The following is a 14,829-nucleotide window of genomic DNA, read 5'->3' on the forward strand; positions in this document are numbered from 1 at the left end:
GTGCATATATGTTTAGAATAGATTTTGCTTCATTGCCTATGGTACCTTTTAGGAAGATATAGTTTCCTTCCTTATCCCTTTCAATTAGATCTAATTTTGATTTATCTGACATCTGAACTACTACTCTATTTAGAGGCTTGATTAATGTTGTTTCTGAGGGAAGCTAGAGAGAACTCAAGGAAGTTCCCAACTTCTCAACAGCATCTTGGATCTGCCCTCTCTTTAATCTTATTTTAATTCATTTTCCCCTCCTCCTCCTCTCCCCATCCCCCATTTCCCCCATGAGTGAAACATATTTCTGTACTCAACTTGGTGTGTGTGTGTGTATGTATTCCCTCCTTTACCCAATTCAGATGAGTTACAGTTAAATGTCAGCTGCCCCCCTCTTTCCTCATTGATTACAGAGACATTTCCTTGTACAAGCAGGAAGAGAAAAAATCTGAGGAGTTTTGAGGACATATCAGACTGTCCAATGCTTTATAAATGTTCTTAACAGAGCTATTGCTTACAACTTCTCTTCTGCTTCATTTTCATTTTGTCACCCTAATTATTGCTTCTTGGATTGACTCCCTCTATAGTCAAGAATTTTTCCCCTAAATGACAGAGTTGTTTCTTGAAATGGTTCATCTGCTCAATTTTCATTTACTCACCTAAGCAGTTGTTTCTTAGGATATCTCCCTTTGGCACCCAAGATCCTTTTCTTCTCTCCAATTGATAAATGACATCTGGTTTGGAAACTACAAATCCTGTTCAAAGACAATGGAAAAATTCTAAGGACTGTCATCTAATTTAATCCTCCTATGCTTAAAGGAAAGGAAGAGGAACAAGGGCATGGAATATTACTTATACTGTCAAGAGTATTGACGATGTTAACTGGGTTTGTCTCTTTTTATTTCTTACAAGAGATCTTAATCAATGATTTAATGGGGAAGATCAGGAGGATATTTCAGAAGAATGGGTTTGGACATTTAAAGCATCCAAAACTTTAGAATTATTCATTTAATATTTTATTTTTCCCCCAATTACATGGAAAGATATTTTTAATATTTATTTTTTAAAATTTGAATTTGAAATTCTCTCCTTCCCTTAACTCCCCTTCATTTGCTGAACAAAGAAGGTAAGTAATTTAATGCAGGTTATACAAAAGCAGTGATTCAAAACATATTGCCATATTATTCATGTTGTTAAAAAAGAAAAAAATTTAAAAATATACTTGAATCTGCATTCATATTCCATCTGTTTTTCCATTAGAGAGGGTTATTATTTTTCACCATATTCCTTTCGCATTATCTTGGATCATTACATTGCTGAAAATAGCAAGTCATTCATAGTTGATCATCATACAATATTGTTGTTACGATGCACAATGTTCTCATTCTGCTCATGTCACTTTGAAGCAGTTCAAGTCTTTCTAGGTTTTTCTGAGAGCATTCTGCACATCATTTCTTATAGCATAGTGGTATTCCATCACAATCATAATATACAACTTGATGGCAAAGAATTGGCAATTGATGAGGTCCTCAATTGATAGGCACCTCATCAATTGCCAATTCTTTGCCATCACTAAAAGAGCTACTTCAAACTATTTTTGTATATAAAGATCCTTTCCCTTTTTGTTTTTTATCTATTTGGAATATAGGAGTAGTAGTAATATTGCTGAGTTAAGGGATATACATAATTTGATAGTGCTTTGGGTATAATTCCAAATTGCTCTTCAGATTCAATGAATCAGTTCACAACTTGGGTAGTGCATAATTGTTTCAATTTTCCCATATCCCCTCCAAAACTTGTCATTTTCCTTTTCTGTCATATAAGCAGATAGTGATTTAGAGCATTTTTTCATATGGTTATAGATAGCTTTGATTAGCTTCATCTGAAAACCATGTGTTTATATTCATTGATTAATTATCAATTAGGGAATGGCTCTTATTTTGATAAATTTGACACAATTCTCTATATAAAATAAAGCCTTTATCAAAGAAACTTGCTTTGTCAGTTATGATTAAGATTATTTTTTTTCCTTTTTTCAAGACAATGGGGTTAAGTGACTTGATTTTTTCAAGGCAATAGGGTTAAATGACTTGTTAAGATCACATAGCTAGCTAAGTATTAAATGTCTGAGGCTGGATTTGAACTCAGGTCCTCCCGACTCCAGGGCTGGTGCTCTATACACTCTGCCATCTAACTACCCCCACAGGTATAATTATTCATTGTATTTCTCTTCTTCCTATTTCCCATATATCCTACTGTCTCCTTTCACCCTGACCATTCTGAAAAGTGTTTTGCCTCTAATTACAACCTCTATCAATATACTCTCCATTTTTTTTCACACCCTCTCTTATCCTTTTCCTTATCCCCCTTCTTTTCTACTTTTTATTAAATATGTATATATATAATTCCCTAAGGCAATTCAAATGAAAGCAAAGTTTATGCACTTCCTAAGACCTCCCCCATTTTCCACTCCACTAAAAAAGCTCTTTTGTGCCTCTTTTATTGTGAGATAACTTACCCTGTTCTACCTCTCCTTTCCCCCTTCTCTTTATGGATTCCTCTTTCTCACTCCTTAATTTTGATTTTTTAACTATCATTACATCAAGTTCAATTGACACCAATGCCCTCTGTCTATGTATACTCTTATCACTGCCCAAATAATGAGAAAGTTCTTAGGAATCACAAGTATCATCTTACCATGGAGGAATATAAACAGTTTAGTCTTATTGAATTCCTTACAATATCTCCTCTTCACCTTTTTATCTTTCCATTGAATTTGAAAGTCAAATTTTCTATTCCTTCTGGTCTTTTCATCAGGAATACTTGAAATCCCTCTATTTCACTGAATTCATATTTTCCCATCACTCACTTTGACTGGGTAGCAATTTTTGGTTGTAATTTTAGTTCCTTTTCCCTTCAGGATATCATATTCCAAGCTTTTCAGATCCTTAATACGGAAACTGTTAAATTTTATGATATCATCATTGGTGCTCCATGACATTTGAATTGTTTCTGTTTGTTTGCAATATTTTCCCCTTGATCTGGGAATTCTGTAATTGGCTATAATATCCCTGAGAAGTTTCACTTTGAGATCTCGTTCAAGAAGTCATTGGTGGGGCGGCTAGGTGGCACAGTGGATAAAGCACCGGCCCTGGAGTCGGGAGTACCTGGGTTCAAATCCGGTCTCAGACACTTAACAATTACCTAGCTTTGTGCCTTGGGCAAGCCACTTAACCCCATTTGCCTTGCAAAAACCTAAAAAAAAAGAGTCATTGGTGAATTCTTACAATTTCTCTTTCCACTCTCTGATTCTAGAAGAACAGGGTAGTTTTCCTGGATAATTACTTCAAAGATAGATGACAAGACTTTTTTTCCCTGATCATGGGTTTTAGGTAGTTCAATGATTCTTATTTCTCCTCAGTCTATTTTCCAGGTCAATTGTTTAACAAAAAGATTTCACATTTTCATCTACTTTTTTCATTCTTTAGATTTTCTTTTATCACTTCTTGATGTCTTGTGGAGTCATAAGCTTTTACTTGCCCAATTCCTCATTTTAATGCTTTATTTATTTTCATATTACTACAATAATCTTGTTCTGAAAGTAAACATAACCCCCACCCCCAAAAAGACAGAGAAACCTCAAGAAAAATAAAGTGAGAGAAAAAAAAGTGTACTTCAGTCTGTGTTCAGATATCCTTGACTCTATTTCTGGGATGGATTACAGTCTTTATCTTAAGTCCATCAGAAAAGTAGCTTCAATAATTTTTTTTTCCCACAGCTGTTACTGTTAACTGTATTTCCCTCCATTCTATTCCTCCCCACTCCCATTTATTTTATTCTCTTTCCCCTCTCTGTCCCCCCTCAGAAGTGTGTTGTATTTGATTACCCTCTCACACAATCTTCCCTCTCTTCTATCACCTACATTCCCCTTCCCTTCCCCTTTCCCCTTTCTCCTATCCCTTTCCTCTCCTTTTTTTCCTCTAGGGTAAGATAGATTTCTATAACCTATTGACTGTATATGTTATTTCCTCTCTTAGCCACTTCTGATGAGTATGAAGGTTCACTTATTCCTCCTCATCTTCCCTTCTTTCACTCCACTGCAAAAGTTTTTCTTGACTCTGTTATGTGAAATGACTTAGCCCATTCTACCTATCCTTTACTTTATACCATTACATTCATTCCTCTTTCACCCACTGACATCATCTTTATAATATATTTTTTTAGGTTTTTTTTTGCTAGGCAAATGGGGTTAAGTGGCTTGCCCAAGGCCACACAGCTAGGTAATTATTAAGTGTCTGAGACCGGATTTGAACCCAGGTACTCCTGACTCCAGGGCCAGTGCTTTATCCACTGTGCCACCTAGCACTCCTATAATATATTATTATATTCAGCTCTCTCCTATGCCTTGTCTATAGCTGCTCCTTCTAACTACTTTCATATATATATATATATATATATATATATATATATATATATATATATAAATGAGTTATAAATATCTTCTTCCCATGAGGAATACATGTAGTTTGACATCATTAAATCCTTCATAATTTGCCCTTTCCATTCACCCTCTCTATGCTTCAACTGAGTACTGTATTTAGAGATCAAACTTTCTGTTCAATTCTGGTCATTTCAACAGAAAAGTTTGAGAGTCCCCTATTTCACTGAACATCCGTCTTTTCCCCTGAAAGAGGTTGCTCAGTTTTGATGGGTAGTTGACTCTCAGTTGTATCCAAGCTCTTTTACCTTCTAGAATATCATATTCCAAGCCCTTAATGTAGACACTGCCAAATCCTGTGTAATCCCACCTGTAGGGCCATGGTGATTGAATTGTTTCTTTCTGGCTGCTTGAAGTATTTTCTCTTTGACTTGGGAGTTCTGGAATTTGGTTATAATATTACTGGGAGCTTTTTTGGGGGGGGATCTCTTTCAGGAGGTGATTAGTGGGTTCCTTCCATTTCTATTTTACCTCTGCTTCTAGGATATCAGGCAATTTTACTAGATTATTTCCTTGAAAAATGAAGTCTGATTTTTATGTAGTCCAATAATTTTTAAATTATCTCTCCTGAATCTGTTTTTAAGGTCATGAGATATCTCACATTTTCTTCTTTTTCATTCTCTTGGCTTTGTTTATTGTTTCTTGATTTCTCATAAAGTCATCAGCTTCCCTTACCTCCATTCTACATTTGAAGGAGTTGATTTCTTCAGAGCTTTTTTTTTAGGCAATATGGTTATGTTTCTTGCCCAAGGTCACACAGTTGAGTAATTATTCAGTGTCTGAGGTCGAATTTGAATGCAGGTGCTCTAACTCCAGGACCAGTTCTCTATCCACTGCACCCCATAGCTGTCCCTTCAGAGAGGTTTTTTATGTCCTTTTCCATCTGGCCAATTCTAGTTTTTAAGGCATTCTTCTCCTCATTGACCTTTTTAATTGCTTTATTTTCATTTGGCCTAAACTGTTTATTTATTTTCATGCATATTTACATGCATATTTCCATATTACAAAATTTCCTTCCATCATCCCTTCCTACCCCCTCCCCTCAGCAGGGAACAGTCAAGTTTACATTTTACATACATATTTTGTTAAATATGTTTACAAATTAGTAATTTTTGGTATAAAGAATTAGGATTAAGGGAAAGAGATACTTAAGAGATAATTTTTATAAAGTGTTCATCAGATTCAGAAGGATTGCTCTTTTTCTGCATGTTTTGTTTTGTTTTGTTTTTCTTCCTCTGGTTGGGAATAATATAGTCCATAACCAGTCAGATACAATAGTCCTAGCTCTCTGGACTATGGAGAGAAGTTGCTTCCATCAAGGTTGTTCATCTCATAATGTTGTTGATGTGTACATTGTTCTCTTGGTTCTACTCCCTTCACTCAGCAATAGATCCTATAAGTCATTCCATGCTTCTCTAGAGTTTGACCATTCATAATTTCTTACAGAACAATAATATTATATAGTATCCATGTACCATAACTTGTTTAGTTATTCCCCAATTCATGGGAATTCACTCACTTTTCAATTCTTTGACACTACAAAAAGATCTTCTGTGAATATTTGGGAACATGTAGGATTTTTCCCATTTCTTATAATTTCTTCTGGATATAGACCTAGAATTGGAATTGCTAACTCAAAGGTGTGTGAACAGTTTTATTGCACTTTGGGCATAGTTCCATACTGCTCTCCAGAAAGATTGGATCCTTTCGCAACTCTACCAGCAAAGCACCAATGCCCTAATCCGCCCACAACCTCTACAGCATTGATCATCTTCCCTTTTTCTCATCTTGGCTAACCTAATAGGTGTGAGATGATACCTCAATGTTGTTTTAATTTCTCTAATCAATAGTGATTTGGAGCATTTTTATAGGATTATATATAATTTTAATTTCTTCATTTGAAAACTGTCTGTTCATATCCTTTGACAATTTATCAATTGGGGAATGACTTGCGATCTTATAAATTTGATACAATTTGCTATATATTTTAGAATTGAGACCTTTATCAGAATTCCTGGTTGTGAAGATTATTTCCCAGCTTTCTGCTTTCCTTTTCATTTTGGCAGCATTGATTTTATTAGTGCAAAAACCTTTTTAATTTAATATAGTCAAAAATCATTCATTTTTGAGTTTATAATGTGCTCCAATTCTTGTTTGGTTATAAATTTATCCCTTTTCCATAGATCTGATAGAGTATTTTTTGGTCTATTAATTTTATCTATGGTATCACTTTATGTCTAAATGCTGTACCCATTTTGAGCTTACTTTGGTATAGGGTGTGAGATGTGGATCTATGCCTAGTTTTAGCCATACTATTTTCCAGTTTTCCTAACAATTTTTGTCAAAAAATGACTTCTTATCCCAGAAGCCAATGTCTTTGGGTTTGTCAAATAGTAGATTACTAAAGTCCTTTACTACAGTTTCTTTTAAACCTACCCTAATTCACTGAACCATTACTCTATTTCTTAATCAGTATTATGCAGTTTTGATGACTGTTGCTTTATAGTACAGTTTTAGATCTAGTAGAGCTAGGCCACTTTCCTTTACATTTTTTTCCATCATATCCCTTGCTATTTTTGCCCTTTTATTGTCCAGATGAATTTTGTTACTATTTTTTCTAGCTTGGTAAAGTTGTTATTTGGTAGTTTGATTGGTATGGTACTGAAAAAGTAATTTAATTTAGGTAGAATTGTCATTTTTTAGCTTGACCTAACCATGAGCATTTGACATTTTTCCAATTATTTAGATCTGACTTTATTTGGGTGAAGAGTGCTTTATAATTGTGTTCATATAGTTTCTGGGTTTGTCTTGGGAGGTAGATTCCCAGGTATTTAATCTTGTCTTCAGTTATTTTAAATGGAATTTCTCTTTTTTATCTCTTGCTTTGGGGCTTTATTGTTCATATATTGAAATGCTGATGATTTGTGTGAGTTTATTTTATATACTGCTACTCTGCTGAATTTGTTCATTGCTTCAAGGAGTTTTTAAGATGATTTTCTTGGGTTCTCCTGGTATGCCATCATCTCATCTACAAAGTGTGAAAGTTTTGTCAATTCTGATTCCTTCAATTTCTTTTTCCTTCTCTTATTGCTATGGCTAGCATTTCTAATACTATACTGAATAGTAATGGTGATGATGGGCATCCTTGTTTCACCCCTACTTTTATTAGAAATGCTCCAAGTTTATCCCCATTAAATATAATATTTGTTGATGTTTTAGATAATACTATGTATTATTTATTATTTTAAGGAAAATTCCACTTATTCCTAAACTTTCTAGTGTTTTTAAAAGGAAAAAATGTTGTAGTTTATCAAAGACTTTTTCTGCATCTATTGAGATAATCCTATGATTTCTGTTGGTTTTGCTATTGATATGTTTAATTATATTGAGTGTTTTCCTAATGTTGATTCCATCCCTGCCTGCCTGGTATAAATCCAGCCTGATCATAGGGTATTAAATCCTGCTAATAACTTACTATAGTCTCAGTGGTAAAATTTTATTTAATATTTTTGCATCAATATTAATTAGGGAGATTGGACTATAATTTTCTTTGTCTGTTTAGGTTCTTCCTGGTTTAGGTATTAGCACCATACTAGTATCATAAAAGAAGTTTGGCAGAATTCCTTCCTTGCCTATTTTTTAAAATGGTTTATATAGAATAGGAATTAATTGTTCCTTAAATGTTTGGTCAAATTCACTTTGTCTTAGGGAGTTTATTGATGGTTCCTTCAATTTCTTTTTTTCTGAAATGCGGTTATTTAAGTAATTTATTTTCTCTTCTGTTAATCTAGGCATATTTTTGTAAATATTCATCCATTTCATTCAAGTTATCCAATTTATTGGCATACAGTTTGGCAAAATAGCTCCAAACTATCTCTTTAATTTCCTTCTCATTGGTGGTTAGTTTACTCTTTTAATTTTTGATACTGGTAATTTGGTTATCTTCTTTCTTTTTTTTAAAATCAGATTAACCAAAGGTTTCACTATTTTTATTGGCTTTTTCATAAAACCAACTCAGTTTTATCATGAGATCAATGGTTTTCTTGCTTTCCATTTTATTAATCTCTCCCTTAATTTTCAGAATTTCTAATTTGGTATTTAATTGGGGATTTTTAATTTGTACTTTTTCTAGCTTTTTTAGGTGCATATCCAATTCATTGATCTCTTTCTCTATTTTATTCATTTAGGCATTAAGAGATATAAATTTCCCCCTCAAACCTGCCTTGGCTGCATCTCATAAATTTTGGCATGATGTCATAATTTTCTTGGATATAATTATTATTTCTATTGTTTCCTATTTGATCCATCCATTCTTTATGACAAAGTTATTTAATTTTCAATTAGTTCTTGGTTTATCTTTCCCTGATCCTTTATTACATATCATTTTTATTGCATCATACACTGAGAACTATATATCTATTATTTATGCCTTTCTACATTTGATCATAAGGTTTTTGTGCCCTAGTACATGATCAGTTTTGGTGAACATGCCATGTACTGCAAAGAAAAAGGTACATTCTTTTCTATCCCTATTAAGTTTTCTCCAGAGGTCTCTCATATCCAAGTTTTCTAAGATTTCATTCACCTTTTTAACTTCCTTCTTGTTAGTTTTCTTGTTAGATTTATCTAGTTCTGAGAAAGGGAGAGTGAGATCTCCTGTTATTAAAGTTTTGCTGTCTATTTCTCCTTGTAATTCACTCAGCTTTTCCTCTACGAATCTGGATACTATGCCATCAGGTGCATACATGTTTAGTAATGAAATAGTTTCATTACCAATGATGCCTTTTAAGAAGTTGTAGTTTCCTTCCTTATCCCTTTTAATGAGATTGATTTTTGCCTTTACTTTGTCTGAGATTAGGATCGCTACCCCAGATAGTTTTACTTCAGCTGAGGCATAATATATTCTGCTCTAACCTTTTACTTTTACCCTGTGCATATCTCTCCGCTTCAAATGTATCTTTTATAAACAACACATTGTATGATTCTGGTTTTTAATATATTTTATCTGCTTCTGTTTTATGGGACAGTTCATCTCATTCACATTTACAATTAACATTATTAATTCTGTATTTCCTACTTTGCTATCTTTCTTCACTTATATTTATCTCTTTCCTTTTCTCCTATTTCTCCTAACCAAATTTTTACTACCTTTCCCTTTTGACTTTTCTTTTAAAAATTTAACTTTGAGCTTATTTTCACCTCTACTTTCCCTTTAATCAGTCCCTTCTTCCCTTATCTTTCCCTTTCCCAGTTCACCCCCTTCCTTGTAGATTAAGTTAGATTTTTAAACCCATGTGGGAAGGTATCTTATTCCCTCACTGGGCTAAATCTATTGAATGGAATTTACTCAGCATTCACATTCTTGGGGAGGCTAAATGGTGCAGTGGATGGAGCACCGGCCCTGGAGTCAGGAGGACCTGAGTTCAAATACGGCCTCAGACACTTAATAATTACCTTGCTGAATGGCCTTGGGCAAGCCACTTAAACCCACTGCCTTGCAAAAAAAAAAAACCTAAAAAAAATGAAAGACAAAGCATTCACATTCTCCCTTCTTTCCCCTCTAAAATTATAAATCTTTATATTTCTTCTCTTGGAGTTATTTATCACTCTAATATTGATTGCTTGAAAACTCCCATTGTTATCAAGATATCATCACAGATAGTTTACTTGATTGCTTGATTAGCAGCATTGACTCAAATTGTATCAAATTATAATAATAATCATTTTTTACCTTACCTGCTTTCAAGTACACACAACCACCCTCATGAGCCAAAGTATCATCCAAATCCATATCATTTCTTAAACTATTTGTGCCCCTCCCCCCAGGCCAATTTTCTTTCACTTAACACCTTGTTAAGTGAAGCAAGGCCTATTTTCTCTCCCATTTCACCCCCCTACCCCTACCTGGGGCACTTAACCCCTTGTTAAGTGAAACACCTGTTAAGTCAAACCCTGATTTAATTAACTGTAAGAGTCTTAAAGATCTCTAAGTACTGGGAGGCTCTAGAGGTCCCAACTGAGAACCTTACAAATAATGGTACATTACAGAGACACTGACTCAGGTCCTTTCAATTTATGACACCCTCATTAGACAAAGTGCTAATCACCATGTGATAAAAGTGAATCAAAGGATAATGAGAAACTTAAATTTAAAGTTAACACCCCTGCTTTTCTTCAGGGCTTTTTATTTCAAACATAGTGATGTCATCTTGGACCTCTACAATAGAGAGATAAGATCCAATTATACCCATATCCTTTAGGTTCATCCTCTTCAATTATATTCTACTCTCTAAATAGCCTTAGAGAAGTAAAGTGCTAAAGAATTAGAAGTGTTATATCTTCCCTTTTAGAGCTGTATACAATTTGATAGTCTTGACCAAATTTTGTTTTGATTTGATTTGTTTTTTTCTATTCCCTTTTCATTTACCTTTTTTTTTTTAATGGAACTTTTGTGTTCTGAATTCTCTGTTCAGTTCTGGTCTTTGTGTCAGGAATTTTTGGAAGTCCTCTATTTCATTGAACATTCATCTTTTTCCCTGACAGTATATGCTGAATTTTGCAGGGTAGTACACTCTAGGTTGTAATCCCAGGTCCTTAGTGCTCTTAAAATGCTATTCCAGTTCTTCTAATCCTTCAGTATTGAGACTGATAGGTCCTCTGTGAGTATGATTTGTTCCCTTTGTATTTGAATTGTTTTCTTTTTGCTGCTTGCAATATTCTCTCCTTTATTTGAGGGTTCTGGAATTTGGCTATTACTGCCCTTGGAATTTTCGTCCTGGCTTTCTGGAGGGGTTCTGTGAATTCTTTCAATGGTTATATTGTTATCGTGTTCTAGTAGATTTGGGCAGTTTTCCCTTATAATTTCCTTCATGATGTTTCCTTTTGTTAGTCCAGGCTCTCTGGTATTCCAATGATTTGTAGATTGTCTCTCCTGGATCTATTTTCCAGGTCATTCATTTTTCCCTAAAAGGTACTTTACATTTTCTTCAATTTTTTAGCCTTTTTATTTTGTTTGATGGAATCTTGTAGTCTTGTAGTTTCACTGGTTTCTATTTGTTCAATTTTAATTTTTAGGATTTTATTTTCTTCAATTTGCTTCTGTGTTTCCTTTTCGAGTTGGTTATTTTTACTTTTAACAGAGTTGATTTCTTTGGTCAACTTTTCATAATTTTCTTTCATGACTTTCATTTCTTTTTTCCATTTTTCTTATTCCTCTCTCCTTTGCTTTTTAAGTTCATTTTTAAGCTCTTCAATGAGCTTTGGTATTTGAGTCCTATTTATAGACTGTTTTGATACTTCCCCTATGAGTGATTTTTCATTGCTTTCTTCTTCAGACATGGCATTGCTGTCATCTTTGTTTGTAAAGTAGTTTTCTATAGTGAGTGCTCTTTTAGCATTCTTGTTCATCTTTGTTGTTTTAGTTCTGCTCCTGGGGCTGGGGTCTGATGCATTGCTTGTTGCTGGTCAAGATATTGCCTATGCAGTCCAGGCTTTGCCTCTACAGAAATTTTTATCTTCCTTTATGTCTAGGTTCTAACTTAACAGTGGATTGTTCCCAACCAAATCCTGTCTTTTACCCTAGTGTTTTCAGGGTTCAGAGTTTTTTTAGGGTTGGGATCCTCCCTATTGGTTTGCTAACTAGTTGCTGGGACCTCTGCTGTTATTAAGATGTTGGGACCTGGATTGTGCTGTAACAAAAAAGTTTCTACTGGCTTTCCCTGCTCTCCTGTCTCCTGGACTTTACTTATCCTTTCCCCCCAAAGATAAAGACCTTCACTGAAGATCCTCTACAATGACTACAGTTGAAAATTTCTTTGAATCTTCTCTTTTTCTTGGTAGGATCTGTAGTGTGAATGTCAGAGCAGAGGCTTCATTTATCTTTGGTAGATGAAAGCTCCAGAAGCATGTTAGCTTCCCAATGCTATCCTGGCTCTGCCTCTAAACTGGTTTTTAACATGTTATTTTCCTTGGTATTTTTTTGTATCTCCTTTACCAAGCTGCTGACTTGACTTTAGTGATTTTCCTGCATTGCTCTCATTTCTCTTCCCAACTTTTCCTCTACCTCAGTTACTTGCTTTTCAGTCTTTTTTGAACTCTTCTATAGCCTGAGACCAATTCTTATTTTCCTTGGAGGCTTTGGATACAGAAGCTTTGACTTTGTCATCTTCTGAGTGTATATTTTGATCCTCTCTGTATCCAAAGTAATTTTCTATGGTCATATTCTTTATTTTCTGTTGCCTGCTCATTTCCCCAGTCTATGATCTGATTTTAATGTATTTCCAAAGCTTTTGGGGATTTATGGGATACCTGCCCCCAAGGACTTTAATTTTCCCTATGTCTTATGAGAGGCTCCAACTGCTCTCCTGGCCTGTGCTCTGGTCTGTGGATGACCACAAGTACTCCCTTCTGCCCTGGAGCTGTGAGGAGAGTCCCTGCTTTGCTATGGTAACATAGGGCCCAGACTGTAATCTAGATCTGAGTATGGGGAAAGCAGCAGAGTCCTGCCCCAAGGATAGCAAAGAGACCTCTACAGTCTCTCCCTACCCCCTTACCATCTATGAACTGAGTACTCTGGAAGCAGTTGCTGGGTGGCTCCCCAGGTTCCCTGAGCAGGGTTGCCCTGAGGCCTGCACTTGTCTGGGCTCTGCACTCACTTTGGTGCAGCAGAGTTCTCAGGTCAACCCTCCAAGCACCCTTGGTGATTCCTGGGTCAAGAGGTCTGGAAATTGCTCCACAGACCCAGGCACCCTGTGGGTTCTTCCTGGAAAACTGGAAATGATTTGCTCCTGCCTGGGCTATGCTGCAGCTCTTTCCAATGCCGGTCTCATGGATCTACCAAGTTATCTTGGGCTAGAAAATTGTTTCACTAAGTCTTTCTATTGATTCTCAGTCTAGAATTTGGTTAGTGTCATAATTTTACAGTATTTGAAATTTTCTGAGGAAGAGTTTCTGGAAATTCCTGCCTCCACACTGCCATCTTGGCTCCATCCCCCCATTTCCCAATTTTTAAAGAATCATTTTCTTTGTTGAACTTTTGCACCTCCTCTTCCAATATGACCAGTCCTACTTTTTAAGGAGTTTGTTTCTTCAATGAATTTTTGTACAACTTTTTTTTAGCCAATTCTGCTTTTTAAGGTGTTTTCTTCACTGATTTTTTTGTGCTCCTGCTACCTTTGGTCAGTTCTGTTTTTTAATGTGCTATTTTTTCAGTATTTTTTTGGTGCCTCCTTTACCAAGCTGTTGGCTCTTTTTTCATGATTTTTTTTGTATCCCTCATTTCTTTTCCCAATTTTTACTCTACCCCTCTCTTTTGATTTTCTAATCTTTTTTGAATTCTTCAAGTTATTCTTTTGGGGCATGAGATAAATTTATTTTATTTCATTTTATTTGCTTTTTGCAAGGCAATAGGGTTAAAGTGACTTGCCCAAAGTCACACAGTTAGGTAATTATTAAGTGTTCTGATGTTGGATTTGAACTCAGGTCCTCCTGGCTTCAGGGTCAGTGTTCTATCCACTGTGCCACCTAGCTGCCACAAAATTTATATTTTTTGTTGAGAATTTGGATGTTGCAGTTTTGAGTTTGCTCTCTTCTGAGGCTGTATTTTAATCTTCCCTGTCCACATTACAACTTTCAAAGATCAGGTTATTTTTTTCCTTGATTGCTCACTTATCTATTTCTTGATTATTAATTTCATATTAAGTTCTACTCCCAATGTGGATGGGGCACTGTCCCAATCTTTGGGATTTTTTGTGCATCTATTTTTAGAGCTACTTTGGGAGAATTGGAATAGGGGATCATATAAGCTTTCAATTTTTCCAAGCTGGTATGATGTTTTGTGCCCTAGAATTGTGACCAGGATACTTGTTCCCCTGTGGTCAAAAATCTCTGGTGTGCTAGTGCCTCTCCTTGCCCTGGGACCGTAATGTGGATCAAAATACAAGTTATGCAACAGAGTTCTGCATCCAATGCTAGCAAAAAGATATCTGTAATATCTTTCGGACTAGTTGTCTAACCTCCTCACAATCTGAGGGCTGAGAGCAGCCAAACCACTATGGATTCAGTCAACCTTAAGGCCTGGTGTTGGTTTCCTAGGGAGAAGCCCTGTGCTGGACACCATTCCACTCTTACCTCCATGCAATAGACCTTTCTGGACAATTTTCTACATTATCTTGTTTTGGAAAATTGTTTCATCTTACCCTTTATGGTTTCTGCCCACAGTGAGTTTTTGTGGGTTTTTCCCACAAAATTCTGCCAGAATTTGTTTGGGAAGGTTAATGTTTGAAGAGGAATTTGAAGTACCTACCATTTTTCTAAAATCTTCCTAAAAGACTTTAATTAGT

The 14,829-nt window shown here is 35.3% G+C and overlaps 1 protein-coding gene across 1 annotated transcript in view; it reads right to left on the bottom strand.

Moving 5' to 3' along the window:
- LOC141495773 (uncharacterized) overlaps nucleotides 1-14,829 on the bottom strand; it is a 41,276-nt gene that overhangs the window by 12,486 nt on the left and 13,961 nt on the right. Inside the window, exon 4 of the mRNA XM_074197488.1 lies at nucleotides 651-746. Within this exon, the coding sequence (XP_074053589.1) occupies nucleotides 651-746 (96 nt within the window). The remainder of the gene's footprint in view (nucleotides 1-650; nucleotides 747-14,829) is intronic.

This window comes from Macrotis lagotis, chromosome 1 (assembly GCF_037893015.1).
Source record: "Macrotis lagotis isolate mMagLag1 chromosome 1, bilby.v1.9.chrom.fasta, whole genome shotgun sequence".
Lineage (NCBI taxonomy): Eukaryota > Metazoa > Chordata > Mammalia > Peramelemorphia > Peramelidae > Macrotis > Macrotis lagotis.